Here is a 23,175-nt window from a genome sequence, read left to right on the forward strand (position 1 = left end):
TGACCCTGTACCACAGGGATCATCAACTAGATTCACCTCTGACCCTGTACCACAGGGATCATCAACTAGATTCACCTCTGACCCTGTACCACAGGGATCATCAACTAGATTCACCTCTGACCCTGTACCACAGGGATCATCAACTAGATTCACCTCTGACCCTGTACCACAGGGATCACAGGGATCAACTAGATTCACCTCTGACCCTGTACCACAGGGATCATCAACTAGATTCACCTCTGACCCTGTACCACAGGGATCATCAACTAGATTCACCTCTGACCCTGTACCACAGGGATCATCAACTAGATTCACCTCTGACCCTGTACCACAGGGATCATCAACTAGATTCACCTCTGACCCTGTACCACAGGGATCATCAACTAGAGATTCACCTCTGACCCTGTACCACAGGGATCATCAACTAGATTCACCTCTCCCTGTACCACAGGGATCATCAACTAGATTCACCTCTGACCCTGTACCACAGGGATCATCAACTAGATTCACCTCTGACCCTGTACCACAGGGATCACCAACTAGATTCACCTCTGACCCTGTACCACAGGGATCATCAACTAGATTCACCTCTGACCCTGTACCACAGGGATCATCAACTAGATTCACCTCTGACCCTGTACCACAGGGATCATCAACTAGATTCACCTCTGACCCTGTACCACAGGGATCATCAACTAGATTCACCTCTGACCCTGTACCACAGGGATCATCAACTAGATTCACCACCTCTGACCCTGTACCACAGGGATCATCAACTAGATTCACCTCTGACCCTGTACCACAGGGATCATCAACTAGATTCACCTCTGACCCTGTACCACAGGGATCATCAACTAGATTCACCTCTGACCCTGTACCACAGGGATCATCAACTAGATTCACCTCTGACCCTGTACCACAGGGATCATCAACAGATTCACCTCTGACCCTGTACCACAGGGATCATTCAACTAGATTCACCTCTGACCCTGTACCACAGGGATCATCAACTAGATTCACCTCTGACCCACCAACTAGTTCACCACCCTGTACCACAGGGATCATCAACTAGATTCACCTCTGACCCTGTACCACAGGGATCACCAACTAGATTCACCTCTGACCCTGTACCACAGGGATCATCAACTAGATTCACCTCTGACCCTGTACCACAGGGATCATCAACTAGATTCACCTCTGACCCTGTACCACAGGGATCATCAACTAGATTCACCTCTGACCCTGTACCACAGGGATCATCAACTAGATTGACACCTCTGACCCTGTACCACAGGGATCATCAACTAGATTCACCTCTGACCCTGTACCACAGGGATCATCAACTAGATTCACCTCTGACCCTGTACCACAGGGATCATCAACTAGATTCACCTCTGACCCTGTACCACAGGGATCATCAACTACATTCACCTCTGACCCTGTACCACAGGGATCATCAACTAGATTCACCTCTGACCCTGTACCACAGGGATCATCAACTAGATTCACCTCTGACCCTGTACCACAGGGATCATCAACTAGATTCACCTCTGACCCTGTACCACACGGATCATCAACTAGATTCACCTCTGACCCTGTACCACAGGGATCATCATCTAGATTCACCTCTGACCCTGTACCCCAGGGATCATCAACTAGATTCACCTCTGACCCTGTACCACAGGGATCATCAACTAGATTCACCTCTGACCCTGTACCCCAGGGATCATCAACTAGATTCACCTCTGACCCTTTACCACAGGGATCATCAACTAGATTCACCTCTGACCCTGTACCACAGGGATCATCAACTAGATTCACCCCTGACCCTGTACCACAGGGATCATCAACTAGATTCACCTCTGACCCTGTACCCCAGGGATTCAGCCGCAGGCTGATTTTTTTACTTGTGTCGATGGTCAGGGGGCCGGAACATAATTACAAGAATCCCAATATAACGTTTGACTAAAACATAATAATGCTTACATTTGTATACCATCACATATATCTCTCTACTATGCATTGGAAATCATGTTGGAAAAAATATCAAAAATTAAAATCACTTTTGTTTTTTTTATCTCCTAAAATTTGTGTGGCCAAATAAAATCACTGCTGGGGAACCCTGCTGTACCAGTTAATTACTGTCCTACTCTGAGAGCATTGAGGACCTCATTCTGACAATGCAAAATGAACCCAGTCACTATAAGTGTCATAGGAGCTGGTAGTGTGTGTGACTGTGGCCCACCTGTGTAGTGCTGCATGCCTGCATACGCCTGCTGGAGAGGATCTAGAGATAATGCTGGACTCTGGGCTGCAGGGAGAGAGGCAGGGAGGGAGGCAGGGAGGCAGGGAGGGAGGCAGGGAGGCAGGGAGGGAAGCAGGGAGTGAGAGAGAGAGAAAGAGGGAGAGAGAGAGGAAGGGAGATAAGTAGGGAGGGAAGTAGGAATGCAGGGAGGGAGGGAGAGAGGGAGAGAGAGAGGAAGGGAGAAAAGTAGGGAGGGAGAGAGAGAGGGAGGGAAGCAGGAATGCAGTGAGGGAGGGAGGGAGAGACGGAGGGAGAGAGTGAAGGAAGCAGGAGACCAGGGAGGGAGGGGGGGGGAGTGGCAGAGCAGAGCAGAGAGTGAATATAGGGAACACATGGAGATATCAGTATTTCTGATATCAGTATATCTTTGGTAATTCAGCTCGTACCTTGGTACGCATGAATGCCATTGGTGTATAGTGCTTCTGATGCTTGCTGTCCATTGGTTGGTGGACTGTAACCATTGACTCCTAGAGGTGGAGGTAGTGATGGCACGGGCGTGGCTGAGATGGTTGGAGGGGTATTCGTACCTGCAAACCGGGAGGACCAATCACAGTGGAGGAGATATTGTGATTGACAGCTACTAGACTCTATAGTGTATAAGAAAGAGAAAAAGGCAGAGCATAAATGCAGGGTAGAAACAATGATTGGTTAGTGGGGCAAAGGGAGTTAAGGGAAGGGTGCATCTCATTGTAAAGTGGCTTCCTCCTCTTGTCTACCTTCCTCAATCTGAATTGATGTTAAAAAAAAGTGGACTGGTGAAAGGTAATTCCCAGCTTTCAGATGAGTGTAGAAGCGATTAGTGTAGACTGTAAAATATGCTGATTAGACGAGGAGAAGAAGCCACTTTACACTCTTGAAATGCACTCACAAGCAGATGAAACCAAGAGAAGTAAATGTACATCAAATAGATAAACTTGATCTGCATAGCATTGTAAACATAAGATCAATCCATGTTATTACTAACATACAGTATCCGTAAGCATCTGTAAGTGTGTGTGTGTGTGTGTGTGTGTGTGTGTGTGTGTGTGTGTGTGTGTGTGTGTGTGTGTGTGTGTGTGTGTGTGTGTGTGTGTGTGTGTGTGTGTGTGTGTGTGTGTGTGTGTGTGTGTGTGTGTGTGTGTGTGTGTGTGTGTGTGTGTGTGTACCAGAGGAAGATGTGATGGGCGTGGCGATGATTCCATTTGCGTTGAGCGCTGCCAGCTGCTGCATCTGTAAACTGGCAACAGTTGCTACAGGAGACAGGTACGCTGACTGAGCAACCAGAGCTTGCTGCTGGATAATCTAGAGAAAGAAAGAAAGAAGACAGAGGGGAGAGAGAAAAACAGGGAGGAAGAGAGTGAGAGAGAGAGGAAAGACAGGGAGAGAGAGAGTGAGAGAGAGAGGAAAGACAGGGAGAGAGAGAGTGAGAGAGAGGAAAGACAGGGAGAGAGAGAGTGAGAGAGAGAGAGGAAAGACAGGGAGAGAGAGTGAGAGAGAGAGGAAAGACAGGGAGAGAGAGAGAGTGAGAGAGAGGAAAGACAGGGAGAGAGAGAGAGAGAGAGAGAGAGAGAGAGAGAGAGAGAGAGAGAGAGAGAGAGAGAGAGAGAGAGAGAGAGAGAGAGAGAGAGACAGAGAAAGAGAGAGAGAGAGAGAGAGGAAAGACAGGGAGAGAGAGAGAGAGAGAAAAGACAGGGAGAGAGAGATTGAGAGAAAAAGGAAAGACAGGGTGAGAGAGAGAGAGAGAAAGAGGAAAGACAGGGAGAGAGAGAGTGAGAGAGAGAGGACAGACAGGGAGAGAGAGAGAGAGAGAGAGAGAGAGAGAGAGAGAGAGAGAGAGAGAGAGAGAGAGAGAGAGAGAGAGAGAGAGAGAGAGGAAAGACATGGAGAGAGAGAGTGAGACAGAGAGAGAGAGAGAGAGGAAAGAGAGAGTGAGAGAGAGAGGAAAGACAGGGTGAGAGAGAGAGGAAAGACAGGGAGAGAGAGAGTGAGAGAGAGAGGAAAGACAGGGATAGAGAGAGTGCGAGAGAGAGGAAAGACAGGGAGAAATAGAGTGAGAGAGAGAGAGGAAAGACAGGAAAAGAGAGAGTGACAGAGAGTGAGAGAGAGTGAGAGAGAGGAAAGACAGGGAGAGAGAGAGTGAGAGAGAGAGGAAAGACAGGGAGAGAGAGAGTGAGAGAGAGACAGGAGAGAGAGTGAGAGAGAGAGTGAGAGAGAGAGGACAGACAGGGAGAGAGAGTGAGAGAGAGAGGAAAGACAGGGAGAGAGAGAGAGTGAGAGAGAGGGGAAAGACAGGGAGAGAGAGTGAGAGAGAGAGGAAAGACAGGGAGAGAGAGAGGAAAGACATGGAGAGAGAGAGAGAGAGAGAGAGAGGAAAGACAGGGAGAGACAGAGAGTGAGAGAGAGGAAAAAGACAGGGAGAGGGAGAGAGAGGGAGAGAGAGAGTGAGAAAGAAAGACAGGGAGAGAGAGAGTGAGAGAGAGAGGAAAGACAGGGAGAGAGAGAGTGAGAGAGAGGAAAGACAGGGAGAGAGAGAGGAAAGACAGGGTGAGAGAGAGTGAGAGAGAGAGGAAAGTCAGGGAGAGAGAGAGTGAGAGAGAGAGGAAAGACAGGGAGAGAGAGAGTGAGAGAGAGAGGAAAGACAGGGAGAGAGAGAGTGAGAGAGAGAGGAAAGACAGGGAGAGAGAGAGTGAGAGAGAGGAAAGACAGGGAGAGAGAGAGTGAGAGAGAGAGGAAAGACAGGGAGAGAGAGAGTGAGAGAGAGACAGACAGGGAGAGAGAGAGAGAGAGAGGAAAGACAGGGTGAGAGAGAGTGAGAGAGAGGAAAGACAGGGAGAGAGAGAGTGAGAGAGAGAGGAAAGTCAGAGAGAGAGAGAGTGAGAGAGAGAGAGAAAGACAGGGAGAGAGAGAGTGAGAGAGAGGAAAGACGGGAGAGAGACATGGAGAGAGAGAGAGAGAGAAAGACAGGGAGAGAGAGAGAGTGAGAGAGAGAGGAAAGACAGGGAGAGAGTGAGAGAGAGAGGAAAGAAAGGGTGAGAGAGAGTGAGAGAGAGAGGAAAGACAGGGAGAGAGAGAGTGAGAGAGAGGAAAGACAGGGAGAGAGAGAGTGAGAGAGAGAGGAAAGACAGGGAGAGAGAGAGTGAGAGAGAGGAAAGACAGGGTGAGAGAGAGAGGAAAGACAGGGAGAGAGGGAGAGAGAGAGAAAGACAGGGAGAGAGAGAGAGGAAAGACAGGGAGAGGAAAGACAGGGAGAGAGAGAGTGAGAGAGAGAGAGAGGGAGGAAAGACAGGTAGAGAGAGAGAGGAAAGACAGGGAGAGAGAGAGTGAGAGAGATGAAAGACAGGAGAGAGAGAGTGAGAGAGAGAGGAAAGACAGGGAGAGAGAGAGAGTGAGAGAGAGGAAAGACAGGGAGAGAGAGAGAGAGAGAGAGAGAGAGAGAGAGAGAGAGAGAGAGAGAGAGAGAGAGAGAGAGAGAGAGAGAGAGAGAGAGAGAGGAAAGACAGGGTGAGAGAGAGTGAGAGAGAGGAAAGACAGGGAGAGAGAGAGTGAGAGAGATAGGAAAGTCAGAGAGAGAGAGAGTGAGAGAGAGAGGAAAGACAGGGAGAGAGAGAGTGAGAGAGAGAGGAAAGACGGGGAGAGAGAGTGAGAGAGAGAGGAAAGACAGGGAGAGAGAGAGTGAGAGAGAAAGGAAAGACAGGGAGAGAGTGAGAGAGAGAGGAAAGAAAGGGTGAGAGAGAGTGAGAGAGAGAGGAAAGACAGGGAGAGAGAGAGTGAGAGAGAGGAAAGACAGGGAGAGAGAGAGTGAGAGAGAGAGGAAAGACAGGGAGAGAGAGAGAGAGAGAGAGGAAAGACAGGGTGAGAGAGAGAGGAAAGACAGGGAGAGAGAGTGAGAGAGAGAGGAAAGACAGGGAGAGAGAGAGTGAGAGAGGGAGGAAAGACAGGTAGAGAGAGTGAGAGAGAGAGGAAAGATAGGGATAGAGAGAGTGAGAGAGAGAGGAAAGACAGGGAGAGAGAGAGTGAGAGAGAGAGGAAAGACAGGGAGAGAGAGAGTGAGAGAGAGAGGAAAGACAGGGAGAGAGAGAGTGAGAGAGAGAGGAAAGACAGGGAGAGAGAGATTAGGCCGATACCCACTAATTATAAAATCCATTCCGTTAAATTCTACAACCGCCTAAAAGGAAGCGATTCCCAAACCTTCCATAACAAAGCCATCACCTACAGAGAGATGAACCTGGAGAAGAGTCCCCTAAGAAAGCTGATCCTGGGGCTCTGTTCAGAAACACAAACACACCCCACAGAGCCCCAGGACAGCAAAACAGTTAGACCCAACCAAATCATGAGAAAACAAAAAGATAATTACTTTTACACATTGGAAAGAATTAACAAAAAAACAGAGCAAACTAGAATGCTATTTGGCCCTACACAGAGAGTACACAGTGGCAGAATACCGTACCACTGTGACTGACCCAAACTTAAGGAAAGCTGTGATTATGTACAGATTCAGTGAGCATAGCCTTGCTATTGAGAATGGCTGCCGAAGGCTTGACATGGCTCTCAAGAGAAGACAGGCTATGTGCTCACTGCCAACAAAATGAGGTGGAAACTGAGCTGCACTTCCTAACCTCCTGCCCAATGTATGACCATATTAGAGACACATATTTGCCTCAGATCACACAGGTCCACAAAGAATGTGAAAACAAACCCAATTTTGATAAACTCACGTATCTATAGGGTGAAATACCACAGTGTACCATCACAGCAGAAAGATTTGTGACCTGTTGCCACAAGAAAAGGCCAACCAGTGAAGCACAAACACCATTGTAAATACAACCTATATTTGTTTATTTATTTCCCCTTTTGTCGTTACAACACATCGTTACAACACTGGATACAGACATAATATGACATTTCACTTTATATATTCACTTTGTATGTTGTCTACCTCACTTGCTTTGGCAATGTTAACACATGTTTCCCATGCCAATAAAGCCCTTGAATTGAATTGAATTGAAATTGAGAGACCGAGAGAGAGAGAGAGACAGAGAGACAGAGAGAGAGAGAGAGTGAGAGAGAGAGAGGAAAGACAGGGAGAGAGAGTGAGAGAGAGAGGAAAGACAGGGTGAGAGAGAGGAAAGACAGGAAGAGAGAGAGTGAGAGAGAGAGGAAAGACAGGGTGAGAGAGAGAGGAAAGACAGGGAGAGAGAGAGAGGAAAGACAGGGTGAGAGAGAGAGGAAAGACAGGGAGAGAGAGATTAGGCTATTAGAGATTATAGATAGTTCCGGAGTTCCAAATTGAGCAGCTGCTGAAAAATGAGCTCCTGTATATATTGACATTTAAATGTTTTTTTAGAGTGAAGTACATCGAAAAAATCAAGAGAAAACTGCAAGACTCAATAGAAGACAAAACAAGCAACAAACCAAAAAGACAGGCTTTTGAAAAAAGTAACTATTTTTCTATAAAATTGTACAGTTATCTTAGCTAGCTGAATTGCTTGCTGAATTGTTTACCTGTTGCTAAGCAGTTGCTAGGGACTCTCCTGGAAGAAGCTAGCTAGCTTACAAAGAATAACAAAACAATATCTAGTTAACAGAAGAAAGGAAGACAAAATAAAGACAGAAGAAAAAGGAAAAGAAAAAGGACAACAAAGTGAAACAGTCCTCTAAAGAAACAAGAGACCCTAATACAAGAAACAGCACTTCTATTGCAACATTGTAGCCAACATCACCAGCGTTGCTATGGAAATTGTTTACCCACCAGACATCCAAACAGAGAAAGCTAGGAAAAGTTTCAAAGGTTTGTTGATGGGACAGAAACATGAATGCCTGTTTGCAGATCTTACCAGTTACAAAACAAGAGCAAATTGAATTTTTAATACCAATCGAGGGAACATATGGAAAAATGTTATTTGCAACCATTTCCCTTTCTCAAAAAAGAGGGGCATCAGCCAAGGATGTCAGATCAGCATTTTTGAAGAAGCTGATCAGAGTAACACATATCAAACAGTAAACTTATATAATAATGGAATCGTATTGATACAAGGCAATGATTCAAGCCTCCAGGCTTTTGAGAATAGGTTTGCTACCCTAAAAGCAGACGCTGACATCATCTCAGAAACTGAGGAAAAAGTCAAGGAGGGAGATGGAGAAAAGCAGACCCCAATGGTCTCTGTGACCCAGCAGGAAGCCCTCAATGTCCCTTTACCTACCTCACCTGCAGCAGACAGAGTCAAGGACATGTCCATTTCAATAAGAACACCTGCTATGCAACATTTCCACAACACCCTCTCTCTAGTCGAAGCAGAGGTCATAGAACTCAGAGAGAACAAGCTTCAAGAGGAGGACACTGTCCAGAAACTAAAAGAAGAGATGAAACAGTTCAGGGAGGAGAGCAGAGCATCTATTGCTAAATTAGAAAGCAGAATGAACAAGCTGAGTCAGACAAATGATGACCTCAGAGACCATCTGAGCACAACAAGAAAGGAGCTCGAACAAAAAGAGAGGTACATTGACACCCTCAACCGGCAGAGAGTCATTGTGTCCTCTGCATCTAGAGAACATGTCCACCAGCTTGGTACAACACAAGCAGAACCTGAGACCAGCATGGCCTCCACCACACAGCCAGATGACACTGCACCAGCCTACCAGTCTGCTCCAGCCCAGATCAACCTACCAGCCTCTCAGTCTGCTCCAGCCCAGGTCAACCTACCAGCCTCTCAGTCTGCTCGAGCCCAGGTCAACCTACCAGCCTCTCAGTCTGCTCGAGCCCAGGTCAACCTACCAGCCTCTCAGTCTGCTCCAGCCCAGGTCAATCTACCAGCCTCTCAGTCTGCTCCAGCCCAGGTCAACCTACCAGCCTCCCAGTCTGCTCCAGCCCAGGTCAGAATAGCAGCCTCCCAGTCTGCTCCACCCAGACAATCACCCACAACTGCAATCCTAATTGATTCAAATGGGAAATTCTTAGTCCAGGAAAGATTATTCCCTAGACACCAGGTGTATAAGTTCTGGTGTCCTACAACTGAGAGTGCAATGCAGCTACTCAGTCAAACCAGGATTGACACCCCTGACAACATCATCATCCACACTGGCACAAACGACCTTCATGCCAAAGGTGAAAATGTATCTGGGGCAGTGAGAAGAGTGGCAGAACGGGCACAGGCTATGTTCCCAACAACCAATATAGTTGTGTCCACCCTCCTACCAAGAAAAGACTTCCCAGGAAAGTTGATTGACAAAATAAATCAACAGATCACTGTGGACTGTGCCTCACTGCTCAACGTCAGAACGGCTCACCACCCCACTCTGACATGTCAACACTTATATGATAATATACATCTTGATCAGGACAGTATCAGAACCTTTGCCAAGGACCTAAAAGATGCAACACTTGGCAGGGACCCACACACCCATCACCCCAGCAACAAAGGTCCCCCGCCCCACCTTCTGAAACAACCCCCACCATCCTGAGGAGAAAAGAGCCAGACATGGCTTATTACAGCACAGCTCTACTAGACCAGGCCCAACACAGCACATATTTACCAGACCAGACCCAACACAGCACATATTTACCAGACCAGGCCCAACACAGCACATATTTACCAGACCAGACCCGCCTCAGGACAGCACAACTAGACCCGTCCCATCACAACACAGCTTTACTAGACCTGGCCCATCACAACACAGCTCTACTAGACCTGGCCCATCACAACACAGCTCTACTAGAGGACAGCACAACTAGACCCGTCCCATCACAACACAGCTTTACTAGACCTGGCCCATCACAACACAGCTCTACTAGACCTGGCCCATCACAACACAGCTCACAACACAGCTCTACTAGACCTGGCCCATCACAACACAGCTCTACTAGACCCGGCCCATCACAACACAGCTCTACTAGACCCAGCCCATCACAACACAGCTCTACTAGACCTGGCCCATCACAACACAGCTCTACTAGACCCGGCCCATCACAACACAGCTCTACTAGACCCGGCCCATCACAACACAGCTCTACTAGACCCGGCCCATCACAACACAGCTCTACTAGACCCGGCCCATCACAACACAGCTCTGACCACTACTCTAGGGTCGGTCAGAACACCAAATAAGGGCACTGCGTTCATCCACCTCTGGCCTGCTCGCCTCCCTACCACTGAGGAAGTACAGTTCCCGCTCAGCTCAGTCAAAACTGTTCGCTGCTCTGGCTCCCCAATGGTGGAACAAACTCCCTCACGACGCCAGGACAGCGGAGTCAATCACCACCTTCCGGAGACACCTGAAACCCCACCTCTTTAAGGAATACCTAGGATAGGATAAAGTAATCCTTCTCACCCCCCTTAAAATATTTAGATGCACTATTGTAAAGTGGTTGTTCCACTGGATGTCATAAGGTGAATGCACCAATTTGTAAGTCGCTCTGGATAAGAGCGTCTGCTAAATGACTTAAATGTAAAATGTAAAACACTGCCCTTCAGGGAAGTAGACCACATGATGCAGTCCACACCATGTATCAGTCAGATCGTCAGCCTAAATATGCTGAGGTAACCTCTGGCAGAAGACCCCTAGAACAATCAGAGATAGGAGAGGTGTGCCAACTACTGCAAATAATATGCAGACTACTGAGCTAGACAGTGCCTTTAATTCACACGGGCACGTACACACACAACACACACACACACACACACACACACACACACACACACACACACACACACACACACACACACACACACACACACACACACACACACACACACACACACACACACACACACACACACACACACACACACACACACACACACACACAGGGTTGCAGATTGCATTGTACTTATTTTATGTGCAATCTTATTCCATTCTTATTAATTTGTTTACAAATATTCCTAAATGTATTGACACCGGTATTATAATAATTATTATATGTAATGGTGTTTTATCCAAAGTGACTTACAGTCATGTGTGTAATGGTGTGTGTGTGTGTGTGTGTGTGTGTGTGTGTGTGTGTGTGTGTGTGTGTGTGTGTGTGTGTGTGTGTGTGTGTGTGTGTGTGTGCATGTATGTATGTATATATATATGTATGTGTATGTATATATATTGTATGTATGTATGTGTGTGTGTGTGTGTGTGTGTGTGAGTGTGTGTGTGTGTGTGTGTGTATGTATGTATGTGTGTATGTGTATGTATGTATGTGTGTATGTTTATGTGTATATGTGTGTATGTATATATGTATATATATATATATATATGTATATAAATATGTATATATATATGTGTATATATATGTATATATATATATATATATATGCATATGTATGTGTATGTATGTATGTGTGTATGTATGTATATATATATGTATATATATGTGTATATATGTGTATGTATATATATATATATATATATATACATACACATAGTATTTCTTTTCTTTTTTATATATATATATATACATATGTATTTATTTTTTTTTTTCGATGTACTTTACTCAAACCAGTGAATATCACTTATTATAAATGAGATGATTAACTATCAGCTCTTGGAATATCCAGGGCCTATACTCTTCACATTTTGGTTATAAAACAACAAATCCAGAATTGATTAAAAACATCAAGGGACAGGACATCATAATCCTACTGGAGACATGGTGTCGTGGAGACATAGATACTCAGTGTCCCTCAGGCTATAGAGAAAGTTTACTACCATCAATCAAACATAAAAATGTTAAACGGGGCCGAGACTCAGGTGGAATCATCATTTGGCATAAGCAGGACTTAGCACTGAATGAAATGAAAAAAGGTACCACTCACATTTGGCTAAAACTTAACAAAGGTACAATCTATTGTGACAATGATGTTTACATATGTGCAGCTCCTCCTTCAGATTCATCATATTATGATGATCAGTTTTTTGACAATCTCCAGACAGAAATCATTACATTTCAGGCGCAGGGTAAAGTGCTTCTTTGTGGAGATTTCAATGCAAGAACAGGTTCTGACCCTGACTACACTGATGTGGGAGGTAACCACCACATATTTGGACACCCCTCCTTGTACAGTAGCCCTATTATAAATAATAGAAACAGTCCTGACCAAATACTGAACAAAAATGGAAAAGAGTTAGTACATCTCTGTCGAGCCTTAGGCCTGTACATGCTTAATGGTAGAATCAGAGGGGACTCTTTAGGTCAGTTTACTTACTGCTCAGCTCTTGGGACAAGTGTAGTCGATTATGCCATCACTGACATTGACCCCTCCTCCATTAGTGCATTCACTGTCAGACCACAGACACCATTGTCAGATCACAGTCAGATCAACGTGTTTCTGAAGAAATTAACCGGCAATATTCATTCAAAAAAACAGCCCAATAAACTTTACAACATAAACCAATCATACAGATGGGCTCCAAACAGTGCAGAGACATTCATTGAAACATTGAACTCAAATGAAATGATGAACTCTATACAGTTTTTCTATAACTCACAGTACCAAAACAATAAAGATGGTGTCAATTCAGCTACTCAAAACATCAACTGCATATTCCAAAAAGCAGCATTGAAAGCAAATTTGAGAAAACCAAAGCAATGCAACATCAGAAGCAAAAATCAAAATGTTTCTGACAAATGGTTTGATAATGAATGTAAAACAATTAGAAAACACCTAAGAGAAATGTCAAACAAAAAACATAAGCAGCAAAACAACCCAGAGCTACGATATGAATACTTTGAAACTCTGAAACACTAGAAACAAACACTGAAATGCAAGAAATTGAATTATACCAACAAGACACTTGATGAAATTGAAAACGCAATTGACCAAAATCAGTTCTGGGACATGTGGAACAATTTAAGCACAACAAAGCCACAAGAATTAGCCATACAAGATGAAGGGATTTGGAAAACTTATTTTGATAATCTATACAAAAACATCCCACAAAAAGACTTACAACAGAACCAATTAGAAATTAAAGAAAAATTGAACATCCTTGAATCAGTCATTAAAAACAACCAAAATCCATTAGATGACCCAATAACCCAACAAGAACTAAATGAAAAGCTCAAATCTATTAAATCAAAAAAGGCTTGTGGTCTAGACAACATCAGAAATGAAATGCTGAAAAACAGCACACCTGAGTTGCAAAATGCTGTGCTTAAATTGTTCAACATGGTTTTAACTTCTGGCTGCTTCCCTGATGTCTGGAACCAGGGGCTCATCTCCCCTATCCACAAAAGTGGAGACAAAGACCCCAATAATTACAGGGCAATTTGCGTCAACAGTAACTTGGGAAAGATTTTCTGTAGCATTTTGAATTCAAGAATTCAAACCTTCAAGAAAAAAATGTAATAAGTAAATGTCAAATTGGCTTTCTTCCTAACCATCTCACTACTGACCATATATACACCTTACACACACTAATTAATAAACACCATCACACTACTGACCATATATACACCTTACACACACTAATTAATAAACACCATCGCACTACTGACCATATATACACCTTACACACACTAATTAATAAACACCATCACACTACTGACCATATATACACCTTACACACACTAATTAATAAACACCATCGCACTACTGACCATATATACACCTTACACACACTAATTAATAAACACCATCGCACTACTGACCATATATACACCTTACACACACTAATTAATAAACACCATCACACTACTGACCATATATACACCTTACACACACTAATTAATAAACACCATCGCACTACTGACCATATATACACCTTACACACACTAATTAATAAACACCATCGCACTACTGACCATATATACACCTTACACACACTAATTAATAAACACCATCACACTACTGACCATATATACACCTTACACACACTAATTAATAAACACCATACTACTGACCATATATACACCACACACACTAATTAATAAACACCACTACTGACCATATATACACCTTACACACACTAATTAATAAACACCATCGCACTACTGACCATATATACACCTTACACACACTAATTAATAAACACCATCGCACTACTGACCATATATACACCTTACACACACTAATTAATAAACACCATCACACTACTGACCATATATACACCTTACACACACTAATTAATAAACACCACCGCACTACTGACCATATATACACCTTACACACACTAATTAATAAACACCATCGACATATATACACCTTACACACACTAATTAATAAACACCATCGCACTACTGACCATATATACACCTTACACACACTAATTAATAAACACCATCACACTACTGACCATATATAATAAACACCACCGCACTTACCACACACACTAATTAATAAACACCATCGCACTACTGACCATATATACACCTTACACACACTAATTAATAAACACCACCGCACTACTGACCATATATACACCTTACACACACTAATTAATAAACACCATCACTACTGACCATATATACACCTTACACTAAACACCACCACCGCACTACTGACCATATATACACCTTACACACACTAATTAATAAACACCACCGCACTACTGACCATATATACACCTTACACACACTAATTAATAAACACCATCGCACTACTGACCATATATACACCTTACACACACTAATTAATAAACACCATCACCATCGCACTACTGACCATATATACACCTTACACACACTAATTAATAAACACCACCGCACTACTGACCATATATACACCTTACACACACTAATTAATAAACACCATCGCACTACTGACCATATATACACCTTACACACACTAATTAATAAACACCACCGCACTACTGACCATATATACACCTTACACACACTAATTAATAAACACCATCGCACTACTGACCATATATACACCTTACACACACTAATTAATAAACACCATCACCATCGCACTACTGACCATATATACACCTTACACACACTAATTAATAAACACCATCACACTACTGACCATATATACACCTTACACACACTAATTAATAAACACCACCGCACTACTGACCATATATACACCTTACACACACTAATTAATAAACACCATCGCACTACTGACCATATATACACCTTACACACACTAATTAATAAACACCACCACACTACTGACCATATATACACCTTACACACACTAATTAATAAACACCATCGCACTACTGACCATATATACACCTTACACACACTAATTAATAAACACCATCGCACTACTGACCATATATACACCTTACACACTAATTAATAAACACCACCGCACTACTGACCATATATACACCTTACACACACTAATTAATAAACACCACCGCACTACTGACCATATATACACCTTACACACACTAATTAATAAACACCATCGCACTACTGACCATATATACACCTTACACACACTAATTAATAAACACCATCGCACTACTGACCATATATACACCTTTACACACACTAATTAATAAACACCATCGCACTACTGACCATATATACACCTTACACACACTAATTAATAAACACCATCGCACTACTGACCATATATACACCTTACACACACTAATTAATAAACACCATCGCACTACTGACCATATATACACCTTACACACACTAATTAATAAACACCATCGCACTACTGACCATATATACACCTTACACACATATATAAACACCTAATTAATAAACACACTACTGACCATATATACACCTTACACACACTAATTAATAAACACCATCGCACTACTGACCATATATACACCTTACACACACTAATTAATAAACACCACACTACTGACCATATATACACCTTACACACACTAATTAATAAACACCATCACACTACTGACCATATATACACCTTACACACACTAATTAATAAACACCACCACACTACTGACCATATATACACCTTACACACACTAATTAATAAACACCATCTACTGACCATATATACACCTTACTACTGACCATATATACACCTTACACACACTAATTAATAAACACCATCACACTACTGACCATATATACACCACACTAATTAATAAACACCACACACTACTACCATTAATAAACACCACTAATTAATAAACACCATCACACTACTGACCATATATACACCTTACACACACTAATTAATAAACACCATCACACTACTGACCATATATACACCTTACACACACTAATTAATAAACACCATCGCACTACTGACCATATATACACCTTACACACACTAATTAATAAACACCATCACACTACTGACCATATATACACCTTACACACACTAATTAATAAACACCATCGCACTACTGACCATATATACACCTTACACACACTAATTAATAAACACCATCACACTACTGACCATATATACACCTAATTACACACACTAACCATTAATAAACACCACCACACTACTGACCATATATACACCTTACACACACTAATTAATAAACACCACCGCACTACTGACCATATATACACCTTACACACACTAATTAATAAACACCATCACACTACTGACCATATATACACCTTACACACACTAATTAATAAACACCATCGCACTACTGACCATATATACACCTTACACACACTAATTAATAAACACCATCACACTACTGACCATACCTTACACACACTAATTAATAAACACCATCACTACTGACCATATATACACCTTACACACACTAATTAATAAACACCATCACACTACTGACCATATATACACCTGACACACACTAATTAATAAACACCATCGCACTACTGACCATATATACACCTTACACACACTAATTAATAAACACCACCGCACTACTGACCATATATACACCTTACACACACTAATTAATAAACACCACCACACTACTGACCATATATACACCTTACACACACTAATTAATAAACACCACCGCACTACTGACCATATATACACCTTACACACACTAATTAATAAACACCATCACACTACTGACCATATATACACCTTACACACACTAATTAATAAACACCATCGCACTACTGACCATATATACACCTTACACACACTAATTAATAAACACCATCACACTACTGACCATATATACACCTTACATACACTAATTAATAAACACCATCACACTACTGACCATATATACACCTTACACACACCAATTAATAAACACCATCACACTACTGACCATATATACACCTTACACACACTAATTAATAATATAATAATAATAATATATGCCATTTAGCAGAAGCTTTTATCCAAAGCGACTTACAGTCATGTGTGCATACATTCTACGTATGGGTGGTCCCAGGGATCGAACCCACTACCCTGGCATTACAAGCACCATGCTCTACCAACTGAGCTACAGAAGGACATAGTACAGGTGTACAGGTGAGAGGAAGGGTTAGTACAGGTGTACAGGTGAGAGGAAGGGTTAGTACAGGTGACAGGAAGGGTTAGTACAGGTGTACAGGTGAGAGGAAGGGTTAGTACAGGTGAGAGGAAGGGTTAGTACAGGTGTACAGGTGAGAGGAAGGGTTAGTACAGGTGTACAGGTGAGAGGACGGGTTAGTACAGGTGTACAGGTGAGAGGAAGGGTTAGTACAGGTGTACAGGTGAGAGGAAGGGTTAGTACAGGTGTACAGGTGAGAGGAAGGGTTAGTACAGGTGTACAGGTGAGAGGAAGGGTTAGTACAGGTGTACAGGTGAGAGGAAGGGTTAGTACAGGTGTACAGGTGAGAGGAAGGGTTAGTACAGGTGTACAGGTGAGAGGAAGGGTTAGTACAGGTGTACAGGTGAGAGGAAGGGTTAGTACAGGTGTACAGGTGAGAGGAAGGGTTAGTACTGGTGAGAGGAAGGGTTAGTACAGGTGTACAGGTGAGAGGAAGGGTTAGTACAGGTGTACAGGTGAGAGGAAGGGTTAGTACAGGTGTACAGGTGAGAGGAAGGGTTAGTACAGGTGTACAGGTGAGAGGAAGGGTTAGTACAGGTGAGAGGAAGGGTTAGTACAGGTGTACAGGTGAGAGGAAGGGTTAGTACAGGTGTACAGGTGAGAGGAAGGGTTAGTACAGGTGTACAGGTGAGAGGAAGGGTTAGTACTGGTGTACAGGTGAGAGGAAGGGTTAGTACAGGTGAGAGGAAGGGTTAGTCCAGGTGTACAGGTGAGAGGAAGGGTTAGTACAGGTGTACAGGTGAGAGGAAGGGTTAGTGCAGGTGTACAGGTGAGAGGAAGGGTTAGTACAGGTGTACAGGTGAGAGGAAGGGTTAGTACAGGTGTACAGGTGAGAGGAAGGGTTAGTACAGGTGTACAGGTGAGAGGAAGGGTTAGTACTGGTGTACAGGTGAGAGGAAGGGTTAGTACAGGTGAGAGGAAGGGTTAGTACAGGTGAGAGGAAGGGTTAGTACAGGTGTACAGGTGAGTGGAAGGGTTAGTACAGGTGAGAGGAAGGGTTAGTACAGGTGTACAGGTGAGAGGAAGGGTTAGTACAGGTGAGAGGAAGGGTTAGTACAGGTGTACAGGTGAGAGGAAGGGTTAGTACAGGTGTACAGGTGAGAGGAAGGGTTAGTACAGGTGAGAGGAAGGGTTAGTACAGGTGAGAGGAAGGGTTAGTACAGGTGTACAGGTGAGGGGAAGGGTTAGTACAGGTGTACAGGTGAGAGGACGGGTTAGTACAGGTGAGAGGAAGGGTTAGTACAGGTGAGAGGAAGGGTTAGTACAGGTGTACAGGTGAGAGGAAGGGTTAGTGCAGGTGTACAGGTGAGAGGAAGGGTTAGTACAGGTGTACAGGTGAGAGGAAGGGTTAGTACAGGTGAGAGGAAGGGTTAGTACAGGTGAGAGGAAGGGTTAGTACAGGTGTACAGGTGAGAGGAAGGGTTAGTACAGGTGAGGGTAAGGGTTAGTACAGGTGAGAGGAAGGGTTAGTACAGGTGTACAGGTGAGAGGAGAGCACACACAGCACACACATATATAGCACCATCACACTACTGACCATATATACACCTTACACACACTAATTAATAAACACCATCGCACTACTGACCATATATACACCTTACACACACTAATTAATAAACACCATCGCACTACTAACCATATATACACCTTACACACACTAATTAATAAACACCATCACACTACTGACCATATATACACCTTACACACACTAATTAATAAACACCATCGCACTACTGACCATATATACACCTTACACACACTAATTAATAAACACCATCGCACTACTGACCATATATACACCTTACACACACTAATTAATAAACACCATCGCACTACTAACCATATATACACCTTACACACACTAATTAATAAACACCATCACACTACTGACCATATATACACCTTACACACACTAATTAATAAACACCATCGCACTACTGACCATATATACACCTTACACACACTAATTAATAAACACCATCGCACTACTAACCATATATACACCTTACACACACTAATTAATAAACACCATCTCACTACTGACCATATATACACCTTACACACACTAATTAATAAACACCATCTCACTACTGACCATATATACACCTTACACACACTAATTAATAAACACCATCACACTACTGACCATATATACACCTTACACACACTAATTAATAAACACCATCGCACTACTGACCATATATACACCTTACACACACTAATTAATAAACACCATCGCACTACTGACCATATATACACCTTACACACACTAATTAATAAACACCATCGCACTACTGACCATATATACACCTTACACACACTAATTAATAAACACCATCACACTACTGACCATATATACACCTTACACACACTAATTAATAAACACCATCACACTACTGACCATATATACACCTTACACACACTAATTAATAAACACCATCACACTACTGACCATATATACACCTTACACACACTAATTAATAAACACCATCGCACTACTGACCATATATACACCTTACACACACTAATTAATAAACACCATCGCACTACTGACCATATATACACCTTACACACACTAATTAATAAACACCATCGCACTACTGACCATATATACACCTTACACACACTAATTAATAAACACCATCACACTACTGACCATATATACACCTTACACACACTAATTAATAAACACCATCGCACTACTGACCATATATACACCTTACACACACTAATTAATAAACACCATCGCACTACTGACCATATATACACCTTACACACACTAATTAATAAACACCATCGCACTACTGACCATATATACACCTTACACACACTAATTAATAAACACCATCGCACTACTGACCATATATACACCTTACACACACTAATTAATAAACACCATCACACTACTGACCATATATACACCTTACACACACTAATTAATAAACACCATCACACTACTGACCATATATACACCTTACACACACTAATTAATAAACACCATCACACTACTGACCATATATACACCTTACACACACTAATTAATAAACACGTCCACCAAAAAAAAGAGGGCAAAATCTTTGCTTGCTTTATTGACTTTAAAAAAGCATTTGATTCGATTTGGCACGAAGGGCTATTCTACAAAATTCAACAAAGTGGGCTTGGTGGTAAGGTATATGACTTAATAAAATGTATGTACACAGAAAACAAGTGTGCAATAAAAATCAAAAACCAAAGAACATAATTTTTTTCACAATGTCGAGGTGTGAGACAAGGCTGCAATTTGAGTCCAAATCTTTTCAACATTTATATCAATGAATAAGCAGACATGTTGGACCAATCTCCAGCCCCAGGACTCACACTATTTGACACAGAGGTGAAATACCTGTTATATGCTGATGACTTGGTACTTCTATCACCAACCAAAGAAGGTCTTCAACAATAAGAGCGTCTGCTAAATGACTTAAATGTAAATGTAAAACATTAATATTCTGGAGCAATATTGCGATAATTGGGCCCTGGCAGTAAATTTCCAATAAACTAAAATATTGAATTTAAAAAAAAAAACGAGATGTCAGAAACACAAATGTAAATTCACCCTGAACAACACCTTAATTGAACACAAAAAATGACACCTACCTTGGTCTGACCATATCTGCATCGGGAAACTTTAATATGGCAGTGAATGCACTCAAAGAAAAAGCCTGCAGAGCAATGTATGCAATAAAAATGAAATTATTCAAAATCAACATCCCAATTAAAATTTGGACTAAAATATTTGACAGTGTAATCCTACCAATAGCACTTTATGGAAGTGAGGTTTGGGGGCCACTCAATAAACTGGACTTTAAAATGTGGGACAAACATCCAACTGAAGCCCTACATGCAGAATTCTGTCGGAAAATCCTACAAGTCCAGAGAAATACACCAACTAATGCATGTAGGGCAGAATTGGGCCGTTTTCCAGTAATAATGGAGATACAGAAAAGATCATTACAATTTTGGCTACATCTAAATTCAAGTCCAAATTCGAGTTTGCAATTTAAAGCACTTCAAGCCCAAGAGCTGAGCCCAGAAACAAGTCCCCTCAGTCAGCTTGTGTTGGACCTCACCAACCAAGCAGACACCAGCACTGCTTCAAAAGAAAGAATTCCAATAAGCAAAATCATGAACCAATCAAAGGAATCATATTTACAATACTGGAAAAACGAAACAAAATCCCAAAGCCGACTAAATTGCTATCTGACCCTAAACAGAGATTGTGAATTGGCTGATTATCTCTACTCAGTCAGAGATACGAAGCAGAGACAGATCCTTACCAAGTACAGGCTGAGTGATCACCGATTGGCAATAGAAACCGGCAGACATAAAAAGACATGGCTACCCAAAGAGGAGCGTGTATGTGGTCACTGCTTGACAGGGGAGGTAGAGACAGAGATGCACTTTCTCCTTTACTGTGATAAATATTCCTCACAAAGAGATTCATTATTCACAGAAATTACTACATATATTCCACATTTTTACAAATTGAACCCAGAGGAAAAACTAAGAATACTCATGGGCGAAGGAGCAATGGCTCCTCTTGCAGCCAAATATGTATTTTCCTGCCATAGCCTGAGGAACACTGAATAATAACATCTGCATAGTAAACAGTAACTTACTTATTATTACTATTATTGTTATGACTATAATTATTAATGTTTATCATTCCAAATATGGGTGGTAATGGTAGTGATAACAGTTTAGTGATGGTAGTAGTAGTCGTAGTAATGATGATTGTAGTTGTAGTACTGATATAAAGAAGAAGATGACCGTTATTTAGTTATAAGTTAGTTATAGTTTCATTTTCCATAATTTGATTTTATATTTATTACATTTCTACTATTGACTGTTACCATTTTATTGTTATTATTTTTGTATTTAATTTTGTATTATTATTATTTACTACCATTTTATATTATTATTTGCTATCATTTATCATTTTGTTACAATGTATATTGTATACATTGTTGCTTTGGCAATATTGACACAATGTTTTTCATGCCAATAAAGCAGCTTGAATTTGAATTTGAATTTGAGAGAGAGAGAGAGAGACCGAGAGATAGACAGAGAGAGAGAGAGAGAGAGAGAGACCGAGAGAGAGAGAGAGAGAGAGACCGAGAGAGAGAGAGACCGAGAGAGAGACCGAGAGAGAGACCGAGAGAGAGAGAGACCGAGACCGAGAGAGAGAGAGAGAGAGAGAGAGAGAGAGAGAGAGAGAGAGAGAGAGACCGAGAGAGAGAGACTGAGAGAAAGACCGAGAGAGAGAGACCGAGAGAGAGAGAGAAACCCAGAGAGAGACCGAGAGAGAGACAGAGAGAGAGAGAGACCGAGAGAGAGACCGAGAGAGAGAGAGAGACCGAGAGAGAGAGAGAGAGAGAGAGACCAAGAGAGAGACCGAGAGAGAGACAGAGAGAGAGAAAGAGAGAGAG

At 42.3% G+C, this 23,175-nt stretch overlaps 1 protein-coding gene across 3 annotated transcripts in view; it reads right to left on the reverse strand.

The window, feature by feature from the left end:
- Nucleotides 1-23,175, reverse strand: part of LOC124005463 (CUGBP Elav-like family member 3) — a 100,857-nt gene that overhangs the window by 19,541 nt on the left and 58,141 nt on the right. For 2 of the 3 annotated variants that reach the window (XR_006833619.1, XM_046314751.1), the window contains exons 8-10: nucleotides 3,451-3,586; nucleotides 2,692-2,892; nucleotides 2,246-2,311 (exon numbers count right to left, since the gene is read on the reverse strand). Coding sequence is in view for 2 of the 3 variants with exons in the window: in XM_046314751.1 (XP_046170707.1) it covers nucleotides 2,246-2,311; nucleotides 2,692-2,892; nucleotides 3,451-3,586 (403 nt within the window). In the remaining variant the exon portion in view is untranslated. The remainder of the gene's footprint in view (nucleotides 1-2,245; nucleotides 2,312-2,691; nucleotides 2,893-3,450; nucleotides 3,587-23,175) is intronic. The other variant, XM_046314752.1, reaches the window with a different exon arrangement.

Source organism: Oncorhynchus gorbuscha, linkage group LG19 (genome assembly GCF_021184085.1).
Source record: "Oncorhynchus gorbuscha isolate QuinsamMale2020 ecotype Even-year linkage group LG19, OgorEven_v1.0, whole genome shotgun sequence".
NCBI lineage: Eukaryota > Metazoa > Chordata > Actinopteri > Salmoniformes > Salmonidae > Oncorhynchus > Oncorhynchus gorbuscha.